The 24,352-nt window shown below is 39.9% G+C and overlaps 1 protein-coding gene across 8 annotated transcripts in view; it reads right to left on the bottom strand.

Moving 5' to 3' along the window:
* Positions 1–24,352, bottom strand: part of LOC124856743 (glutamate receptor-interacting protein 2-like) — a 328,206-nt gene that overhangs the window by 54,618 nt on the left and 249,236 nt on the right. The window contains exon 1 of one of the 8 annotated variants that reach the window (XM_047347546.1): positions 11,315–11,515. The exons of the other annotated variants lie outside the window; for them this stretch is intronic. Within the exon in view, the coding sequence (XP_047203502.1) occupies positions 11,315–11,369 (55 nt within the window). The 5' untranslated portion in view covers positions 11,370–11,515. Of the gene's footprint in view, positions 1–11,314; positions 11,516–24,352 lie in introns of those variants that run through there. 8 annotated transcript variants of the gene reach the window in all.

Here is a 24,352-nt window from a genome sequence, read left to right as displayed (position 1 = left end):
AAATACCAAGGCATATGATTGCAGCGATAATGATTCTGTAGCTGCTGAAGAAGCATAATTACTCATTGTCTGGGACAGTGCTGACAAACAGCTTGACTGTGGTTGACACACACACACACACACACACACACACACACACACACACACACACGCAAACTGTAACAACCCCCTATTCAATAAAAAAAAAAACACTACCGAAAATTTGAAACCTGAAGCACATAGATGTTGAGAATAATACATGTTCAGTTCACACATTTCTGCAATCCCTCTCATCCACAAACCTTACACACATATCTTTAGCCCACACATACTGAACATCTATGGAAAGAACAAGCAGTAATTAGAGTGCTTAATGGCTTGTCTGTTGTGGTTAATTGCAGCCTGTATAGATCTAGTATCGAGGGTGGAAAAAGGAGGAGGGTGGGGGATGGAAGATCGGTCTGATCACCACTTCAGTTCTAATGGTCTCATGCTTTTTTCTTTGTCGTCTAGACTTTTTGCAAAACTTTGAAAACTCAACACAAAAAGCATTCAATCAGCAGAGGGGGATGAGTGCTAAAGTAGACACTTAGCTCTAAAAACAGGCTTCTATTATGATAATAATGGGAGCTTTGTGCATAATTCCAACCAGCCTCTGGGATCTGCTTGCTAAACGTTTTGGCCACTCTTACAATCTTTCTATGAAGGAGTTTAAAATCTTGGCTTTAAATAACTTATTACATAATTCTGAAGTTGTATATGCTTCTCTTTGGCAGATTTGATCTGGGCTCGAGCAGGTCAAAGTTTTACAGACGATGTATATTAATCAAAACTTGGATCATCAAATGGTTTTTGGCCTCTGAAACTACAAATAGACAGTATACACTCAATGGCCAGACTGGTGCGAGCTGATAGAAAGGCAACATTAACTCAAATAACCACTAGTTACAACCAATGCATGCAGAAGAGCATCTCTGAACGCACAACACGTTGTACCTTGAGGTGGATTGGCTACAGCAGCAGAAGACCACACCGGGTGGCACTCCTGTCAACTAAGAACAAGAAACTGAGGCAAGAATTCGCACAGGATCACCAAAATGTTTTATACAGGTATATAGTGGTTCACATCTTTCCTGTATCACTGTCAGGTTGGTAATGACACAACAGACACCATGCTTAAAAATTATGATCTCCAGACAATAAAGAAAACGGAGTTTGCAGAAAACCACAAAGAAATCTGCAGGCAGCATTCACAAATTATGATAACATCCAACACACTCATTGTCTCACAGTCACTAAATTCTTTTTGCTGTCAGTCCAATAATACTCCGAAACTAAATGGATCAAGTTGAGCAGTTGTACGTGAGCAGGGAGGATGAAAAATCCCTTATTGGGAATTTATGATCACTAATAAGAATACAAGTGTCGGCAGGATTAGTAGCAATTGAGCATCGTGTCAACGCCAGAGCCTACCTGAGTATTGATGCTGACCATGTCCAGTGAGCAGCAGTTCTGTGGGCATAAATGAGTTGTTGATGCCAGAGGTCAGAGGAGAATGTCCAGACTGGGGCGAGCTGATAGAAAGGCAACATTAACTCAAATAACCACTAGTTACAACCAATGCATGCAGAAGAGCATCTCTGAACGCACAACACGTTGTACCTTGAGGTGGATGGGCTACAGCAGCAGAAGACCACACCGGGTGGCACTCCTGTCAACTAAGAACAAGAAACTGAGGCAAGAATTCACACAGGATCACCAAAATTGGACAATAGAAGATTGGAAAAATGTTGCCTGGTCTGATGAGTCTCGATTTCTGCTGCGACATTCGGATGGTAGGGTCAGAATTTGACGTCAACAGCATGAAAGCATGGATCCATCCTGCCTTGTATCAACGGTTCAGGCTGGTGGTGGTGGTGTAATGGTGTGGGGGATATTTTCTTGGCACACTTTGGGCCCCTTAGTAGCAATTGAGCATTGTGTCAACGCCACAGCCTACCTGAGTATTGTTGCTGACCATGTCCATCCCTTTAAGACCACAGTGTACCCATCTTCTAATGGTTACTTCCAGCAGGATAACGCGCCATGTCATAAAGCACGAAATATTCTGAGACTGGTTTCTTGGACATGACAATGAGTTCACTGGACTCAAATGGCCTCCAGAGTCACCAGATCTCAATCCAATAGAGCACCTTTGGGATGCGGTGGAATGGTAGATTCGCATCATGGATGTGGATCCGACAAATCTGGAGCATCTGTGTGATGCTATCATGTCAATATGGACCAAACCTTCTGGGGAATGTTTCCAGTACCTTGTTGAATCTATGCCACAAAGGATTAAGGCAGTTCTGAAGGCAAAAGGGGGTCCAACAAGGTACTAGCAAGGTGTACCTAATAAAGTGGCCTGTGAGTGTATATATATCCAGTTTTCGTGGAGAAGCTGCATGGCCAACTCCTGAGGAGAAAACCTACTCACTGAGCAATAATGCAAAAATGTCCATAGAGACAGCAAATGAAACAAGAACATCACAATTTTTTTTCCAGCTATTATTTATATTTGGAGAGCATGATGGATTATTTACAGCTGCTGTACAAAAGTAGTAAAAATTTAAATTGTAATTCTTGATAAATATGAATTAATCAATAATCACAATCCTTACACCATTAATAATTAAGGCAGTCCTGAAGACAAAACAGGGCCTAAACTGGTACTAGGAAGGTGTGCCTAACAAAGTGGCACCTGCTACTTATTTATGATGGAAAAGAGATTGATCTGGATAAAATTCAGGTGGCAGAACATTTATTCCCTTCTAAAACTCATCTGGGTTGCTACAAAAAATACAAGAGATTCTTGCAGTTTCATGCATTATTAGCAATGTGAATGAACAATGATTTCACCAAAATTGCCACTTTCGCCATTGCAGAGATTGCATACAGTTTTGTTAGCTTCAAGTGCTTCAACAGAAAAAAAAATAAAAAAAGTATTTTTTGTTTATTTTAAAAGAAATAGCTTTCATTGACTGCTTTAGAAAAAGAACAATCCAGATAAAGGAATTTTGTTATCCAACGACAAAAAAAATACAAAGAGGTTGATATTGTTCAGGCTATTTCTCCATAAAAAGACAAACTAAAAAAAAGCTATCTTGTAGGGAATGAAAATCAAACAAGGGTGAATCTATCAGCCGCAGAAAATGAGTACAGAATGAAAATAAAAAAACAGCCTGGCAGGTGCAGAACAGAAATAAAAACATCAAAAATGCTTTAAAGTTACAGTTTAGCCTCTATCTACCAACATGTCTGTGCCATCTAGTCAAACGTGATATCCTGTTAACTGTTGACAGTGTTCATCAGAGGGCTGGCAACAGAAGAAGATTTTAAATAAAAGTTAAGAGGGATTTATCATGGAAAAGACAGTGGCTTCATTTATGAGTCACACGGTGTGATCCACCGCACTCTCTGCCATGATTTACCTGCAATGCTTATAAGCTGCTTAAGATAAGAACCTAATTTAAGTTACTAAAAATGTAAATGGTAGTGGGAGGATTACCTCATGTGATGAAGACAGCGAGAGAATTGTGTATTTATTTAGGCAAAATCTTCATCTGTAGCTAAATCTTGCATTTATCTCAGCATGATGAACATTCCCATTGTAAATTCATTTAGTTAAATGTTTTATACAGGTATATAGTGGTTCACATCTTTCCTGTATCACTGTCAGGTTGGTAATGACACAACAGACACCATGCTTAAAAATTATGATCTCCAGACGATAAAGAAAACGGAGTTTGCAGAAAACCACAAAGAAATCTGCAGGCAGCATTCACAAATTATGATAACATCCAACACTCATTGTCTCACAGTCACTAAATTCTTTTTGCTGTCAGTCCAATAATACTCCGAAACTAAATGGATCATGTTGAGCAGTTGTACGTGAGCAGGGAGGATGAAAAATCCCTTATTGGGAATTTATGATCACTAATAAGAATACAAGTGTCGGCAGGATTAGTAGCAATTGAGCATCGTGTCAACGCCAGAGCCTACCTGAGTATTGTTGCTGACCATGTCCAGTGAGCGGCAGTTCTGTGGGCATAAATGAGTTGTTGATGCCAGAGGTCAGAGGAGAATGGCCAGACTGGGGCGAGCTGATAGAAAGGCAACATTAACTCAAATAACCACTAGTTACAACCAATGCATGCAGAAGAGCATCTCTGAACGCACAACACGTTGTACCTTGAGGTGGATGGGCTACAGCAGCAGAAGACCACACCGGGTGGCACTCCTGTCAACTAAGAACAGGAAACTGAGGCTACAATTCACACAGACTCACCAAAATTGGACAATAGAAGATTGGAAAAATGTTGCCTGGTCTGATGAGTCTCGATTTCTGCTGCGACATTCGGATGGTAGGGTCAGAATTTGACGTCAACAGCATGAAAGCATGGATCCATCCTGCCTTGTATCAACGGTTCAGGCTGGTGGTGGTGGTGTAATGGTGTGGGGGATATTTTCTTGGCACACTTTGGGCCCCTTAGTAGCAATTGAGCATTGTGTCAATGCCACAGCCTACCTGAGTATTGTTGCTGACCATGTCCATCCCTTTAAGACCACAGTGTACCCATCTTCTAATGGTTACACTTCCAGCAGGATAACGCGCCATGTCATAAAGCACGAAATATTCTGAGACTGGTTTCTTGGACATGACAATGAGTTCACTGTACTCAAATGGCCTCCAGAGTCACCAGATCTCAATCCAATAGAGCACCTTTGGGATGCGGTGGAATGGTAGATTCGCATCATGGATGTGGAGCCGACAAATCTGGAGCATCTGTGTGATGCTATCATGTCAATATGGACCAAACCTTCTGAGGAATGTTTCCAGTACCTTGTTGAATCTATGCCACAAAGGATTAAGGCAGTTCTGAAGGCAAAAGGGGGTCTAGCAAGGTGTACCTAATAAAGTGGCCTGTAAGTGTATACATCTTTCGTGTATCACTGTCAGGTTGGTAATGACACAACAGACACCATGCTTAAAAATTATGATCTCCAGACAATAAAGAAAACCACAAAGAAATCTGCAGGCAGCATTCACAAATTATGATAACATCCAACACTCATTGTCTCACAGTCACTAAATTCTTTTTGCTGTCAGTCCAATAATACTCCGAAACTAAATGGATCAAGTTGAGCAGTTGTACGTGAGCAGGGAGGATGAAAAATCCCTTATTGGGAATTTATGATCACTAATAAGAATACAAGTGTCGGCAGGATTGTTTTTTTTCATTCCCCAAGAAGTTGAAAAAATTACATTCTTAACAAAATGAACAATATGAACATTGTGTTGCTCTTACCAATTTCCAGTTAGTCTCTGAACTTTTCAAAATAATCCTCTTTAATAATAAAATCCATTTGCAGTAGATGTTTAACAAAGCATGCAATGAAATGTGAAACCTCTAAAGAGCAAGTTTCTGCAAAACCTGAAAAATGCTTTATAAACGTCAACCATCATATCATTATCAGCTCAGTTAGTCTCTGAGGCAATAATACCCACCGTGTCCAACAGCGCATGAAATAGGATGTGGCTCACCTTTTTAAAACATGCTGCTGCCTATGGACAGAGCTAAAACAGCGATGGTATCACGTTCTGTAGTTTGGAATCTTAGCATCACAACAGTATCAATGCAAATGATAGGACTGGCAAAATAATTATTCTTTCTTGCTAAAATACATGCAAGAAAGCAAGACTCGCATCAAAAAATTTAAAATGCTAAAGAGCTTTATACGAGCACATCAGTCATATAGACAGCAACTCCTAGTGGCATTTTAGGTTCAACAAGTCCCCTCTTGTTTTGCTGATGCTATCCAAAGACATGTAAACAGCTGTAAAAAATAATTTATACTATTAGAAAATGTCAACATTTCTTCTGTAATTAAAATAAATATAAGATTTTTTAACAATGAAAAACTAACCAGGCCGTAGATAAAGCCCAAGTGCACTAAAGGGTTATTCATGAAGGGATTAGACTAATTTATTTACTCTTTTAATACTTCAATTATGGAGGTTAATGTCCTACATTAAACTTGAAAACCGACTCATGTTAAGTTATTTTCTGGTGTTTTAGGCGTTGCTCAGGTTCGCTACAAGTTTCTGCCTTCACCTATAACATCCCACTATGCTTCGATCTGTAGGGAATAAAGGTATGGGACCTACACATTTCTTTCACAGTCTTTTCACATACAGGTGGTTAGGCAAGAATTTTTGGTGTCATACTTCAGTTTGGTGCAGAAGAGGTACGTTCAAACATTTAGATAGAAATAGAAATGTTTGCATTGCAGACCACACATTGATGTTCTTTAACTCATGCAGAAAATGCAGCGTCATCTGGTAAAATATGTACTCATCAAAAGTCTACACCAGGGTTCCCCTAACCCCGGACTCCGGTCCAAATCCGGACCCAGAGAGCGTCTTTCTCTAAGCTGCAAAGCACTTTTTCATTTAGTATGTATATATATGCTGGCTGCTGCGTCTGACTTTTGAACAGGCGTGATGGGCAGCTAGGTGAGTCGGTGACATTCTGGTCCACACTCATAGCCAGCTGGTGGCGGTAATGCACCACATCGTTGTATGCCAAACGAAGAAGAGGAAGCTATGCATGGTCCTTGAACGCGGGTTGCATATGGCCATTTTCCAATGGGTCGTTTTAGGCGGCACGGCTCTGCTCCGCTCGGTTTCGCCCTACTCAGTACGGTACCAGTTGTTTCCACTGACCCACTGATGGCTGGAGTTATGTCGGCTGAAGCCCCGCCTCCAGCCGTCAGAGTAGTGTGCTGTGCAGCTATTAACATTACTGTTAATAGCTGCTACATTACTAGCTTGGGAACTCATGCTTGCTGACTTTACAATGAGTTGGCGGTCCACAGATGAGTAAGTAAAAGAAGATGGCCTTGTCAAAAATACGTAAAGTGGACTGAAAATCGCACATTTAAAGATGAATGTACAGAAGCATACGCTAAGACCAGCCTGCCTTATATGTTCTGAATTAGTTGGACCTATAAAGATTGGAAATCTACTGTAGGACAAGGAGAATAAATGAACTGAGGGGACAGTATGAGCAAGCAACATGGCTGATAACACAGTCTCTTACAGCACAACAGCGAGCATACGAGTGTTCACTGTGAGTACAGTGGGTTTTAGGAAAACACAAAAAGCCTTTCACTGACTAGGAAATGATCAAAGAGTGCATGGAAGCTGTGGCACAAACAATTTTAGATGGAAGAGAAGGACATCAATTTAAGGAAAAGGTTCAGCAAATTACCCTGTCTGCCACAAGCACAACAAGGAGAGCAGAACTGTTCTACCAAGATGTACTGACCCAGCTCGACTGTGCCATTCAAAGTCCGTTTAATAGATTGTACTTTTCTGTTCAGCAGATTATTTCATGGCCATATGAATTGATCAGTAGTTAAAAACCGAAAACTAGTGTTAATTAAATGTTAAATACAAATGCAAGAAAATATTTATGTCTGTTGATTTAAAATGTTTGGAGCCCAAAGTGTTTGGATGATGGAGGTAATGGACCTCCTGCTATTTTAGTTGGGAACCCCTGGTTAATACCATAGACATTCCTAAATTCGACTGGACACCATAGGTCAATTCTATTTTTTCCCATAATCCTATCTCATAACTACGTTTTATGTGTTTATACCATGAACTAGGTGGACTAGGTACGATGTAAGAGGGGTGTTTTGAGCATCAATAACAAGTTATTTTCAACCATTAGAAATACATTTTATCATTCAGACAGGATTTTCACTTTGTACCTTGATTTTAATTGACAGATGATAATATACATGCTGCTATGTAAGTATCAGTAGCAGCTCTTTTGTTTTAAGCAATTTGAATCTTTGCCCATCTCTGTTTCTGGGGCATGATAAGGATAAATATGACTGTATAGACTGGTCAAACGTCATGTGAATAATTCTGCACTGATTACAGATTCTTGAAAAAAATTTAAATATGAGATAGGGTGCAGGAAGAGGGGATTTCCCTGGATGGAATTCATGCAAAAACTGTCACTGGTTAAAATAGTACGGGAACTGATATGGGGGAAAAAATATAAATAGCCTGTGCACAAGATACTAATTGATTCCCAAGAAATATTAATTTGTCCCTATGACATACTAATTTGTGAGCACGAAATATATATGTGTGCATGAAATACTAATTCATTCCCACAACCTATAGGTATACCGTGTGCACAAAATACTTAAACAACGCACTTTCTCAAACATACGGAGGAACAAAACAACAACTGGATGGACAGGGATACTATGATTGAGTTTTAGTTTAGGCTGGGGAGGAGCTACAAAGATTCTAGAAAGCCTAGCATTGCAAGGAATTATCATTAGTTAGAGGGATTTAAATAGAAGTTAGAAGGTGTTAACTAGGGCTGGGTAGATAATCGATTTGATTCCGATTCTCAAGATTTACAATGGATTCTTTTCGATTCTTATTGGTTCGATTCAATCCAATTCGATATTGGATTGCTGGTGTTAATTGTTTTTCAGCTGTCACCTGAATTACATGACAATGTAGTTATGAAACATATTGATACTAGTATTATATTAACATTCAACAGTGAATTAATAAATTAATGGTAGTTAATGGTGGCAGTAAGGATTAAACTATCTTACTGAATGTTGTAACAGTTGTTTTCACAAACATGCTATAGGGCAGAATACCCAAACAGATCCAAGGTAGAAAACAGAGCACACCAGGTGGTTGGTAGTTGTAGCGTTTGCTGGAGTTTCATCTGATGCAGCCCGGAGGATGTCTTAGACATGACTTCCTGGTGATGTCGCAACATGTGATTCCTGAGGTTGGTTGGATTTCCACAATATTTCACTTCTAGTCGGTATGTCTTGCAAGTCGCTTTGCTTTTGTCAAGCTCACCTTTGTCCACAGCGTCTCTGAATCCGAAATATTGCCAGATAGGGGCTTTGAGTGTGTCGGACATTTTTAACGCCAGGGCTTGGCTAACATTACCTGAATGGCCCGATGCCACGTTAAAACTCCGTCTTTATGCAAACCCGCGATGGTGCTGTTGTTCTTCTCCTTATTTTTTCTTCTTCCGCTGGCAAACAGCTTTTGGTGCACCTACTGGAGTGGAGCCGGAAGTGCCGGCTCACAGTGGAAAATGCACTTTTAAAAAATCGATCTTTGGTTATATGAATCGATCTTTAGGAATTAATATGAGAATCGATTCAGAACTGGAAAATCGATTTTTTTATTACAGGCCTAGTGTTAACCCTTCCTGCTTCCGTTTCTTGACCATGGTCAGGTGACGGAAACACAGGGGAGATGCTTCCTCCAGGGCCAAAATGGTTGTTCACTTCGGGGTTAAGTCCCTGTACATGCATGTCACAGGGGGGTGAGACTTCTATGATAATGAAGAGAAATGGCAGTTAAGCAAAGGGTGCCAAAACTTTCCCAAATGTGTTTTTCACCCCATAAAAAGGAAATAAATAGGAATATGGTCAAATAAAAGTGCTAATTTCCATTGTAGGAATAATTCTGCATATAATGTAGCCTTTGGTTATGACATTTACCCTGTGCATCATCAAAATGTATAGTTGCAAACGTAACTGAAAGCTAACGGAGTAGCGCGCAAACCAGCAGCCGGAGGACAGCAACCAGCAGCGAGCAAATTACATCACCAGAGAAGGTGCTAGAAAGTCAAGTTATGCCTTGTTAGAAAGGTGAGGGTCTCCAATTTGTTATATGAGACATGTGGAGGTGCTGACATGAAAAAGGTGCTTTTGGTACTGTTTTGTTTACAGAGTCAGCAATATCTGAGCTACCTTAAAATGTCATAGCCTGTGTTTAAGTTACTGTAAAGCTAAAAGGTATTTGTGCAAAACTCATTTGGAAACTATGAAACTTCCAACACTGTGTTTCACAGTTGGTATGAAGTCATTTTCTGGAATGCTGCATTTGGTTTAAGATAAGCATATCTTCTAATTTGCTCCCAAAATAACTCCAGTTTAAATTCATCTGTCCAAATAATATTATTCTAGAATTCCTTTTTTCTACGTCTGTCTCAGAGGTCTTCATGTTTTTCTTAAATAGCATTCTTACGTGACCAAAGGCCATGTGATGACATTTTCAGATTTTGGAGATTTTTAGCATCTCACTGTCTGTTCTTGGGGAGAACTTTCATAAACAGACAGACCTGGGCATATTGGCAGCTGTTGGTTTTAAATAACCTACCAGACTCATAAACCTCTACAATCTTCTTTCTAAAGGCCTTAGACCGCATTTTGATCTCACTATGGTATTGACTCTCACATTCACTAGGATGTCAGACTAACTGTGTAAAATTAAAACAGGGCAAACCTCCTTCACAATACGGAGTATTAATGTTCTAATCATGTGCACCTGATGTAATATGTCTGTGATATTTTGACAATTTAGGTGGAGAAATCTGGGCCAGTCCTAATCCTTAACTCAGGTGAAATCCCATTTTGTATTTCATTTTAAGGAAAAAGGGTATTTCTCCAAATATCATTTATTTACATTTCTTGAAATTTCGAGTGTTGTTAAAATTTATATAAAATATTCACATGTCCAAGAATGTTTGAAAACACGTGCTTTCATAGGGTGTATAAATTCCTCATAAAGTGAAAGTTTGCTACACGGAGTATTGAACTAAAACACTTTATCCGCCATACTGTAATATTCTGTAATGTTGTTATTAAAATAAAATAATTATTTTGCACATTGTGGCCCCTATTCCAAGCTGTAAGATTATACAGCATTATACAACTATAAGATCTCCCGGTTGAAATTGCATAAATACTTCAAAAACCCAAAAAATTTTGAACAAAATATGAATATTCATTCAGTTTGGAAGCTGTTTGAAATGTTAGATTAATCTGTCATTTTCATAAGAGAATAGAGAAAATGTGTGCAATGAGAAAATGGTAGAGTAGAATTGCAACAGATAGTAGGTAATATATATCGCTGTAATAACCCCATTTAGAGGCTATGCATAGCAAACCAATTATTTGCACAGTTTTTAGTAGTAAGAATCAGGTGCTTCAGATACACATTTATAGATTAAAGTGATACTTTTATGCAAGGCATTAAAACCATAGCTTTTAATCAAACCCTATGTTAAATGGACAGCAACGTTATAGATGTCTCACATGAAAAGAGAAAACAGCACCACCCGCAGTTTTAGATACAATGCAAGAACATCAAACCTAGACCATCACGTGATTCTTTTTTTTGTTTTACAAGGAGTAGTTCTACATTAAAATACAAAAACAAACTCACCCACACTATTTGCCTCAATGTCTCTTTTCAGACCGCAAAACATGACCGCAGACATTGACTTTTCCTTCTAACAGTAACATCCACAGTAGAGTAAAGAGAGACAATCACTGACAGATTAGAGAGGATGGAGAAAGGAAGAGACAGAGGGAGAGATGTGGACTGCTGAGCACTCAGAGAATACAGTGGCGATGATAAGAGATGACTGGCGCTTACGCTACAACCACTCAACCCCCAAGAGAGGAGAGAGAGAGAGGTACACACTAAGGGATAAGACAGGGTAAGTTAAGCCTAGAGAGAAAGTGTCCAGAAATATGCAAATAAAAGGAGAGGGAAGAAAAAGAAAAACAGAAGCAAAGTGTATGTGGGTGAATGAGTAACAAAGAGATGAAATAAGAAGGATTAAGCAGGCAGGGATGCATTGTTTATTTTTAGAAGATAAAACCAGAGGATGAGAGATCTTTAGTCATTTTTGTCATCCACGGTTATTTTAAGAGTATTGACAGATTTTATTACTCTGTTTTTTTCTCATTCAATAAAGTTCAAATGTTATATTCCACAGATCTTACCCTTGTAGTTAAGGTTAAATCATTGGATGGTTAAATAAATAATATAAAGCATGTATTTAGAATTAAATAAAAGATTTATAGGATGGGCAGTGACGTCGGCATGAATGTTTCCGCTGCCATATTGGACGGGAAGTTGGAAGTGGCATTATTGTCTAGGCACAGGTTGTGTTGTTATTTTCCTTGTGCAATATAATTATGGAGTTAGCAATATCAGGCTTCAATACTTCCTTAAAGATCCACAGAGAGATTCAACCAAATGCCCTGGAATCTCTACATATGGTGAATTTTCCAGATTTCCTGAAGTTGTACTATGTAGGCAAAGAAATCCCAAGTAATATTTGACAGAAATTAGAATGGCTGAAAACAAACTAATAACACTAATTAATAATCAAAGTTTTTTTTTTTTTTTTTACTGAAACAATTATAACAATCATTTCCAATACAAGGAATGTGGCACTGCTGGGGACGCACCCTCCCTCTGGGGTGATAGATGCAACGTAACCTGAAAGACACTTAAAGAATTAAGCAGTAGCTTTTTGTAGAGACACTTTATTTATTTATTTTTTTTGTAGAGACATTAACCAAAAATGCAGCACCATTGTAGAGGGGTAAATAAATAAAAATAATACTGACAGTAAGTGGAGATCCTGTTTAAAGTGAAGGTGGTTGAAGGTGGTGAAGAGCGAGCTAAGCTGAAAAGCGAAGCTCTTGATTTACTGGTCGGTCTACATTCCTACCGTCACATGAGGCCACGAATTTGGGTTATGACCAAAAGAGCGAGATCCCGGGTACAAGCGGCTGAAATTAGCTCCCTCTGTAGAAGCTCGGTCATCCAGGAGGAGCTCGGAGTAGCTGCTCCTCCACATCGAGAGGAGCCAGTTGAGGTGGTTCGGGCATCTATATCGAATGCCTCCTGGATGCCTCCCTCGAGACGTGTTAAAGGCACGTCCCACTGGGAGGAGGGCCAGGGGATGGCCCAGGACCTGCTGGAGGGACTGTTTCTCTCGGCTGGCCTGGGAACACCTTGAGCTCCCCCCGGAGGAGCTGAAGGAGGTGTCTGGGGAGAGGGAACCCTGGTTGTCTCTACTGAGTCTGCTGCCCCTGCGACCCGGTCCCAGATGCACCGGAAAACGACGAGTACGAGTATGAGTACGAGTCATAGCTTTTAAGGATGTTGCATTAATATCAGCTATTATTTACCACCATGTTAAAAGTTCCTTTAAAAATTAGTAATAAGAACTAAAAATTTAGGTTGGCAATGTCCCTAAACTTTAAGTGTTAAAATTTGGTTTAAAAATGAAACAGCTCAATAAAAATTAAACGTATTAATTAAAATATTTACATAAATAAACATTTGTAGATTTTTTCTCAATTTCCCTGGAACAAATAAGAAAAATACATTTCCGGAAGATATATGACAGTTCTGTCAGTTAAGCTTTTTGGTTCTACTGTCCCACAAAAGACAGTTGAAACTTTTAGCTTCAATAACACAAACCCTGGATTTTGAACCAGTTGATAAGCGATTTGGGCCAATTTCACTATGTGCTAAACATGCCTTTAGGATGCTGCCTGAATTCAGTTTGGTCAGCTGCAGCTGATGAGTTGGATTAATAAATAAAATAATGCAGTTTGTAGTAATTTGGAACAAAGGACACATTACACACTTCGGTTGTTAACAATATAGCCCACAATAATTGATTTATTTACGGTTGATGTATGTTGTTCCTGCTCCTTCCCTCATTTTATCTATTTCTTTCTCCCCTCAGTAGGCTGGCTAGTTCCTCTTTTGAAGTATAAAACTATAAATAAAAAAATAAAAACACATATTATATGACATGATTGCACTTACACATGGAGAAATGCTTTGGTATTGCATAAATCCTGAGGTTAATTTGTCTGTTGGCTGGGTAAGCAAGGAGCACCAACTGCATTTCTCTCTCCCTCGTGACCAGCTTCCTATGAATGTTGTTTTCCCTGCACAGCCTGACCTAAATTAATCTCAGACAGCACAGATCCCACGTGTTTACAAAAGCTGAGGTTCTACAGTTGATTGTTGAGTCTAGTCTTGTTATAAGTCCAGTAACAAATCTTGAAAAGCTAATGAAATAATTGCTCACAGCTGCCATTTGTACTTCTTTAAAAGGACAATTATTCTCAAAATATAAAATAAAACTCCCAGATATTTAATGACACATTTTAAATTTAAACAAATTAGTCCAGGTTCTAATTCCTCATCCAGTGATGAAATCTGCATTTTGTTCCTTGCATGGATCTAAGGTTCAGCACTTTTTTGGATTTAGTTTTCCATCTCTCTCTTGTGTCATTTAGCAGACTGCACTGTCCACAGTGATTGACCCTCACTTTAAGGATCTAAGAAAGAGAAATGGTAAGCAGCTCTGTGATGTCTCAATCCTACAGCAGGGCACATCTTATGATACAAATGGAACCTTACAAACTTTAACTTTAAACTACTGTACAAGACATTTTTAAAGAAATTAATTTCTCAGACTCCGTCCCATACGATTGGAATATGCCAACACAGCTTGAGTCCAACCCAATTGTTCTGCACCCTATGAAGATATCATAATGTTATAAGATTAACTTAAAGTCCTTTACACAATTCTCCCTCTCTTCCTTACCACAGAGAATGCTGCTTTATTGGACTGATTCTTGCAAATAATCCAATACTGTCCAATAAGGCATCTATCCATCCGTCCGTCCGTCCGTCCGTCCATCCATCCTCCCAGTGAGATATGCCCAGACAACCTTCAAAGAGAGCTACTCTGAAGTGATGACAGATGCGATTTAAGGCCTTGAGAACTACCCTAGGTGAATGACGATGCACTCGGCAGGTCAATATATTCATTCTGGGAACCTTGTGTCCTTTCACAAGGATAAATATTAAGCTAAAATTCCCATTGTTTTTAATTTAGCTTAGTTTTTGTTTTGTTTATTTAGAGGTAATCTGTACATAAAAAAATTACCTTGAACAGCACTCCGTGCACTACAATATGAAAGACAAAAAGATGCTATTCAACAAGATGAAAAGTTGGGATTGGGATCAGATCAAGATCCCTGTGAGAGATTTCCTGGAGCAGCTCTAAAACATACTGTAAATGGGAAGGAAAAGCCAGAGTTAGAAGGCAGCAAAATAAGCAGTCAAGAAAATTAGTCATGTCGGTTTGCTCCTTCTAGACACACACACACACAAACACGCGCACACCCACACCCACACACACACACACACACACACACACACACACACACACACACACACTCTCAAGAGACTTTTATGCTACACATGGTCAGACTTTCATCTTGTTGGCGTGTCTAGCTCTGCTCTTCTTTCCAGCTCTCTCACTCTGTGGGTTTCAAGTCCAAATGAATTCAAGCATCACTCCAAGCATTAAGAGTAAGGACTTTGAAGTGGCAAATGATGGCGTCCTGCAGCTCGACACAGGGAACACGCATGCACCCAAAGATCTACACCCTCATGTGAGAAAACACTCACTTCTACTTACTTAAGCCGATTTATTCACACCAACATGTACAGAAACGTAATAGGTAGAAGCTTAGAAAGACAAAACTGGATGTCACAACCTTTACGGGATAAAAATTATTATTTGGAAATGATTATGACATAACTTTAAAAAAGACATTTCCTGCTTACATTTGTATGTGTGCTCTAAACTTCAGTCATCTCATTTTAACTTTTATTACAGCTCTGCCTCGTCCTCAGTCTCTAAAACTCCCCATAGTTTCTGTCTCTCTGAGTCTATATCACCCCCTGCTGAGCATCTTCATTCGATCATCGTAATGGCTTTTTACACTGCGGGAAACAAATGAGGACAGATGGAGACTAAAAAACTGTCTTAGAGCTATACCAAAGAGAAGAAAGCTGAGCGAAATGGAAGTTTTTTAAAAAGAATGAAAAGGAAGGCAGAAACTAAAAAAAACAAAGAGGCAGAAGATGAAGAATAGAAAACTAGAAGCAGACAGAAGAAATTTGCAATGAGATAAATTTAAATCTCTAATATAATATTTAAATAAATTTAAGGCGGAACTTGTGAAGCACATTGCTGATTTTAATCTCTTGACTCGATATAATTACAAAGATGGGTTTAGTCTGGTTTGTTCCTGTGCTCAGAGGCCACATGACAGTTCAAATTCACTTCAGTGAGTGGAGATGTACAGCGGGTTAATGAATCACCATTCAAAGGCACTTCATTACGCTCTGAATGTTTCACTGTTGACATGGGAGAGCATTTAACATGGATTCATGCTGTATTTCCCACAGTCTGTTAACTGTTCAAGAAAAAACAAGCTCACAAGCCATGAAAGCAAGATTAAGATCAGCAGCAAATCATTTTTCAATGAGCAGTGAGATTATGATCATAGGTTTACTTTTTGCTTCATTTTTATATGACATCTCAGAAGTGTAGAGAGAGTGGACACTGTGGCTCTTCCTTGCTCTCTGTGGAGACATTTAGCCATGGAAGCAGACTGCAAGGGTTTACTGCAGGGGTTGAGTGGCCTGCTTTCTTCCCTGGGTTTGTTGCTAAAAGGGACCACCAGGAAGCATTCACAATCTACTTCACCCACAGACCAAGCTCCAACCCTCAATGCTCAACCACATCACCTGCCTCTGCCCCTCCTGTCAGTTCCTCACCCTTCAAGATGCAAATGTTATTGTCTTCGACATGCCTCCTCTTCTCTGCTGGCCTCGTCTGACGCCTCCAGAACTCCAGAGCCTGCTTCTTGTCACCTCAGAGCACAAGAGCCTGCTCCTCGTCACCTCAAGCTGCTGCTGCTTCAACCGCAGACACCACCATGTAAGTCGTCACCTTATGTTCTTCATCCAGTTTCCGAGGAGGTGGATGATGGCGCGCCTCAATCTAAAGTCCCTATTCCCAAGTTACCCAAGGGTGTCCAGAAGGGTCTACCTTGGTGTTCCTTTTCCTGAGTCCACCAGGCTGCCCTACAAACAAGCTCCTTAGTGTGTTCCTGTGGACACCAGAGCAGCCTCCAGAAAACCTCCTGGCTGAGTTCCCTTCCACCATGGCTGCCCTGCAAACATGTTTCTGTCCTCCGATCCCTCTGTCCTGCTGTCATTTGGGTCCTTGGCAAATCAGCTTGACAATTACTGCAGATGGCACACTGATTCATCTATGTATTCTCTGCTTTTTCCTACTATCACTTGTGAAAAAAAGACACCAATGTAATAGAACTTCGCCACTTGAGGAAGAGACTAACCCCCAAATGTGCAACTGTTCACCAGTAGCCTCAGTCTTACTCCGGATTTACACAGCCTCTATCCCTGCCCCACCCCGCCCTTCTTGGCATTCCTTCCAGTCCTGATTTACATTGGAAGCACTCCGTTATGCTGCGCAGCCGGAGGTGGAGCATGCACAGATCGTGCAATAAAAGCCAGTGATAAATCCAGTAGTCAGACCAACACAACTTCTTCTGCGGAAGATAAACCAGTTAATACAGTATATATCGATCGATGTTGACAAGATGGCAGCGCAGCTGACTGCAGTGGCTCGAGGCTCTTGGCTCTTTTGTTTGTGTGTGATTTTGTTTGTGTTTTCACCCCTCCAAGCATTGTTCCAGCACAGAAGGGCTGAAATGCTGGAACTGGTGAAAAGCCCGGGACTTTACAAACTCCCAAAACTGAACTTTATTCCACCCGAACTGCAGCAGTTCACAGTGTCCCCCCTCATACCCCCTCTGCGACAAAGTGACGGAGGAGACACCATAAACAAAAGAGGTAATATGCAGTTGGCTAAAAGCTAGGCTAAAGGCTAATCCATACAGAACAGCTCTTCCCAGTTTCCTGGCTAATGTTAAATTGCTCGCCAACAAACTGGACGAGATTCAAATGAGGGTCGTCTCATGTAAGGTGGACAGCTGTGTGGAGATCTTCACCAAGACTTGGTTGGACAATGACACCCCTGATGCTGGAGCTGGTGGGCCACTCTTTGTTCCGGGCAGATAGAACTACAGCTGCAGTGAAGATCAAAGGTGGAGGTTTGGCAATGTACATTAACAACTCTTGGTGCACAGCTATAAAAACAATCCAAACATTCTGCTCCCCCTATTTAGAATATCTGGCAGTAAAGTGGAGACCATTTAAACTGGTTAGAGAACTCAGCTCTGTTATAATCATAGGTTAGGGTTAGGGATAGCAGCTTAGCCATAACCCAGCTCTCCTTGACACATTTAACAACTTCTTTGCACGCTTTGACAAGCAGCAGAAGGACAAAACACGCACCTCAGCCGGAGGTGCAGCACCAGCTTCTCGTCCTGCAGCTGCACCAAGTGACCTCCATTATGAGGAAGATCAACACCAACAAGGCTGCAGGTCCAGACATGGTGTCAGCTAGGATGTTAAAATCATGTGCTGACCATCTTGCAGGGTTTTCTTTTTGGACATCTTCAACTGCTCCCAGCAACTTTCCATGGTCCCTGCCTGCCTGTAGTCCTCCACTATTGTGTCTGTGCCCAAAAAGTCAACCATCACCTGCCTTAATGATTACCATCCTGTTGCTGTGACCCTGGTCATCATGAAGTGCTTTGAAAAGATCCTCCTAAAGTACATCAAGGATACTATCCCTGCAGGCCTGGACAGCCTGCAGTTAGCCTACAGGGAGAATTGCTCCACAGAGGATGCTGTCTCGTTAGGACTTTACATGCTCCTGATTCATCTGCAGGACCCTAACACCTCTGTTAAGATGTTATTTGTGGACTTCAGCTCAGCCTTCAACACTCTCATTCCTGACATGCTGGCCATGAAGCTCAACAACCTTCGTTTATCTGCACCACTTTCCTCATGGATCAGCGACTTCCTCACCAACAGGCCCCAGGTAGTGAGGATAGGGAAACTCACATCTGCCCCACTGATCGTCAACACCGGCATGCCACAGGGTTGCGTTCTCAGTCCTGCCCTCTTCAACCTTAATCACACATGACTGCTCTGCTATTCACAAAACAAACACAAATGAATGTGAAGTTTGTGGATGACACCACTTTGGTGGGTCTCATACCCAACAATGATGAGACCAGCTACAGACAAGAGGTCGACAGTCTGACTCAGTGGTGCTCCAGGAACTACCTCATCCTGAACACCATCAAGACCAAGGAACTGATAGTGGATTACAGGAAGTCCAGGAAGACTGAAGCGCTACTCTTGGCATACAGGCGGAGGTGGTGGAGTGTGTGGACAGCATAAAGTTCCTGGGCATTCACATTTCTTCTGACGTCTGAGAACACCTCCCAACTGGTAAAGAAGGGCAAACAAAGGCTCTTCTTTCTCAGAAAGCTGAAACGGACTGAACTCTTACTCAACTGCTCACAAACTTTTACAGGGCCGGTATTAAAAGCATGGTAAAGGAGCTGCACGGAGAAAGGAGAAGGGACCTAGGACGGGTGGTGAAGACAACACAGGAGATTATGGGATGTCGTCTATCCGATCTGGACTCACTTTATGCTGCATGAGTCCAGAAAAGAGCCAGACACATTGCTACAGACCACACCCACCGTGGCAATGCAATGTTTGTCCTACCTCCGTAGGAACCTCACATCAAAAGCAAATAGACTCAGAAACAGTTTATTTCCCAAAGCAGTGAAAGCAATTGTCCCCCTGCAGGCAGACACTAAACATCCGTGCTGACAATCAGACAAACCACCAGCCCATCTCCAACTGTCTCAGCACAAGTAAATAATTTTTCTGTGTTAGGAGCAAAGACGGATGCTGTATAAATTTCAGGTTAGCAGTTACTCCAACTAGAGATACCAAATGAGACAAGCAAACCAGCTGAAGACGGTGTTTATTAAAGAGAACACACCAAGTAAAATGGCAAAATTAAAAAGGGTGTCTTTATATTTATACACAGAATGTTTTTTATATTAAAAGTATACTTATCCTAGTGTAGTTTTAAGAAGTTAGATCAAAACATTGAACTGAAAGAAAGGAATCAAAAGACGCGGAGAACTGAGACAGACATGACAGATGAAGAGCAAGGTGCATACATCCACGTTTCTGTCATTTCAACTAGGAAGTCGGCCAAGTTTGAAATGCAAATGAATCCTAAATCAGTTTTCCACTCTTCCTCTGTGGAATCACAGCATTCTGCAGTGCCAGCTAACCTATCTACCAGTCCTTCTATAATTCACTCATTTCTCCCTTTAGTTTTCCTCTTTTGAAGTATGTCCCTCTTCTTTTCTTCCTGCCAAAGAAAGAATGCAGCTGTTGTTTTTTTCATATCATAGTAGATGTTCCATGATGAGATAGAAAATAACTTAAATAAATCTGAGTTTTTAAATAAAAATAAATAAATAAATAAAATTAAAAATTAAAAAATTTACATTTACGATGCACTGTTATAATGTTTAAGGAAATTGTTAACCCAACAACATCAGAGAGATTACAAGAAAAGTAAGTGCATTTATTTGTTCATCTCTCACTGCTATCTGACCATCACACACTGGTAATATTCTAGGTCTTTACCTAAGTTTCACACAAATGTAGTTTCCAGTGCCAAAAACTAGGGGACAAAAATAAAACATCCATTTATTTTCTATAAACGTTAACACACAGCGGTCAGTGTGTGAGAGGCAGGGTAAACCTTATATCTTTCACCAGTTCATCATGACACAAAACACACACATAGACTTATGCCTAAGGACAATTAAAAATGTGGCCAATTACTCTCACATGCACGTTAGATGGTGAGAGTAAACCAAAGTGTTCAGAGAGAACCCAAGCATACACTTGTGGAACATGCAAGCTCCACAGAGAAAGGCCTGGCCATGACTCGGTCCCAGAAATTTTCTGCAGTATGGCAGTGCTGATAATTGCTGTACTACGAAGGCTCTAAAATAACCCAACAGCCTGGTGTTCTACTACATGAATAACAAACATATTCCTTTCCGTTTTTTTGTGGAATTATATAATCTGATTAGGCTAAATTGTTGGTATCCTAAAGCTAATCCATGACTTTTTAGGGGTAGTTACTGAATTCACTGGCTTTTTGAAGCTCAGACATTTAGCTCAGGACTTAGCAGATGGTACTCAGAACCATCCAATATTTTATTTCCATCCATCTCATTGCCTGCTAATACATTATTCTGCTTGAATGCAAACTTGACATCTCATTCACGTAATACAAAGATATCATTTTCCTCATTCATTCCCGCTTTGAGCCCTGTCATCCTCCCTCTGCCAGCAGGCTTATTTTATCCTCTCTGTAAATTTTACTCTGCCTTTGTCTTTCCTCTTTCCCTTCACCCTCTTGATCTCTTTCAACAAGGCCTTGACATAATGAGGCCAAACTACCTAAAGTGTGAAACCTTTATCTCTGTCTTTGTCCCTCTCACTCATGGTCCCTTCATTTTTTAATGGTTCTATTTGTTCACTGTACTTATTTGGATTTATTGTATTCAGAGACAGTAGATGAAGGGGACTGAGGAAGGCCAAATAAGCTTTCCAGAAGGTTTCTTTAAGCTTTTCTTTTTGAGACATCAGCTCTGGCCCTTATCTGTGTTATTCTCTGAACAACACACAATGCAACCTGTCACTGCTTTCTTGCTCTGCTCAGTGATTTCTATCTTATGTTTCTTCTCCTCTCACCCCCGCTTGTTTTGCCTCCCATAATATTCCTGTCACTTTTTAAAGCCTCTGCTTTTCTCTGCCTGTTTCACTGGAATTTTAGAGTGTTTTTCTTCACGTTTTCTATTCTGTTTTACTGCTTTAACTGCTTGTTTTTTTTTTCTGCATTGTGTTCTATTCTGAAAGTTTCCCATAAAGCCTGTACACATCAGCTTTGCAATGTGTTGGCAGGTCCAGTTTGGTGAACTGATTGGTGTGCATTTTCAATAGCTTATTAATTATGAATTATATTGGTGGTCATTTCCTGTTAAGTAATTAGAATCAGTTGGGTAAAGCTGAGATGTATCACAATTGGCAACACGTGTTATGGGACACAAATGTTAAGGGTTTACTGTTTAAAGCCACATGCATGGTGAACTGATCTGATTCCACTAAAAGCTGTAACTATTTTAACACAGTCTCGAGCATATAATGATTGTAATTTTGGAGCTACACCTGGGTGGGCGCTCCAATTTCCTTGATGGTGCAGCTGTGAGGAAAACATTCAGCAGCAGTCAAGTGCTCATCATTTTGGTTGCTATGCAACAGAGTTGTACAGAAACGTTTTTTCTGTTGTTTTTTTTTGGATTATCGTCAGAAACTGTATATGGACATTTATCTCTTACATTTAATTTTACATTTATTTATTTGCAAACAACCGAAGACATTTAGTTTTGTAACAGGTTTATTTATTAAAATCCATTAATCAACATAAATGCCAGGACAAATTCCAAGATTTCAGATTGATGCAAGTTAAGGATTTAGAATTTTCACAATGTGATTTTAAAAAGTTCTAGCATTAGATAAAAACAATTTGTGGTAAATCTCTATGTTGTAATTTTTTCATTTTAGGGGCAAATGAGATTGATGATCATTGAACTGACCAACTGAAGCCATAACTCATCATCAGCTCTTACTTAAGTTTAAAGGCTGACTTGTTCACGGTGGTGTGCCTTGAGATTTCACAACAAAATATGCTTCATTATATTCCATGCACTTGCATGCATTTTTCAACAAGCAAAACCCAAACAAATTCATGTGTGCAGAAGAAAACAATCTAAATACGGGATAGGCCTGATTGTACAGGGTGTCTCTTAGAAAATGCTATGAAAAATACAATGTTGAGAAATTAATGGAAATAAGCAAGATCTGAGACATTTCCTCTTTTTATAACTTCGCCGCTAGAGATTCTTCCGGGTGTTTTCAGATGTATTGGTAACATTATGATCCGGTAAAAACTTGGAATGTGCTGCAGGCGACTGTGGCTCAGTAGGAAGAGTAGTCGTCTTGCACTCAGAAGGTTCGATTCCAGCTTCCTCCTGCCATATGTCAATGTGCCCCTGGGCAAGGCACTTAACCTCAAGTTGCCTACCAATCTGCGTATCGGTGTATGAATGTGTGAGCGTTAGTGAGTGCGATTGGGTGAAGCGCTTTGAGTGGTCTGTATGACTGGAAAAGCGCTATATACGTTCAGTCCATTTACCATTTGCAGTCTGAAAATCAGTAATTAAACAGAAAAATTAAGTTAACAAGACAGAACCAAAACATTTTATTTCTAAAGTTAGAAAATTGCCTTCCTTGCAGCTACAATATTGCACCATTATTTTTCATTTTAATAATGGCTCAACTCATTTTTAGGTTATGTTTTGTCTGATAAATTACTTGGTTAGTTATTTAAGGCACCTTTATGGATAATATCTCAGTTTAAGTTGGTATAGAGCCTTTTACAGTTTACAGTGATGGAAACAAAGCTCCCTCTTGAATTCTGCTGCAGGCTGATGCGTTTGCACAAAGTCTAATGATCCCGCAGTCTTTAATGTCAAAACTATGTTACGTACTTGGATGTAAGACAGAGCTGCCCCGTCTCTGACTTCCATCTTCTCCCTACCCTATCGATCCACTTCTCCAATTTTACATCACAGACTCACAGTCATGTTTTCTCCCCTAACATCCATCCTTACATTCATTTTCGCATCTTTCTTTTTCTTTCATCCTCTGCTCTTGATCTTCCACTCTCTCTTCAGCTTCCATCTGCTTCCCCTCAGTGTTTCTGCCAAGACCTTTCTCACTATTCCTCAGATATCTATCCCCCCTTTTGGTCCAAACTTATTATAAAGGCCTGTTCTTGCATTCTTTAATACAGTATTTTTGCTTTTCCATATTTTTTTGCTTTCAATGACTGCACTTTTCTTTTTTTAAATGCCACCTTTTCTCTGTGCTACTTCTGGTCCATTTCTGTTGCTATATTTCCCTCCATCTCGCCACTTTTGCCTTTTCCTGTCTCTATCTCTTCCTGAGTCTCTCACTCCTAGTTTTCTTCCTTTCCTTTTTCCCCCTTTCTCTCTTTAGCTTTTTTCCTTCTGCTGGAGGTATAAATAGGACACATAATAAAGTACTAATTAATCTCTGGTGACAAAATCAAAGAAAACACATCTGCAAAGCTGAGAGGAGTGTTGAAGGAAAAGAAAAGGGCAGAAAAAGAAAAGCATTAAAAAGAAGAAAAATAAAATGCAGATAAGAGCTAAATTAGAGAAGAATTAGATCAGATAAGAACAGACAGATTAGGGCAAAAGGTTTCCAAGGCTTATGATTTTCTTTTTTGAGTTTTGAAAAAAATGGAAAATAATGTAAAATTCAGCTCATCAACAATTTCCATAAATGCAATGTTTTTTATTGATTTATTTGGGATTGATATGAATTTTAAACCTATGCTTTTAGACAAATATATGTACATCTGAATCTGGCTGGGAATGAATGCAACATTCCGTTTTATTTAACCATTAACAAATCACAATTGCACGTCTAAAAAAGATCTGAAAAAAA

The sequence above is a fragment of the Girardinichthys multiradiatus genome, chromosome 20 (genome assembly GCF_021462225.1).
Source record: "Girardinichthys multiradiatus isolate DD_20200921_A chromosome 20, DD_fGirMul_XY1, whole genome shotgun sequence".
NCBI lineage: Eukaryota > Metazoa > Chordata > Actinopteri > Cyprinodontiformes > Goodeidae > Girardinichthys > Girardinichthys multiradiatus.
The sequence above is the reverse complement of the archived record's forward strand: the minus strand, read 5'-3'. Positions and strand labels throughout refer to the sequence as shown.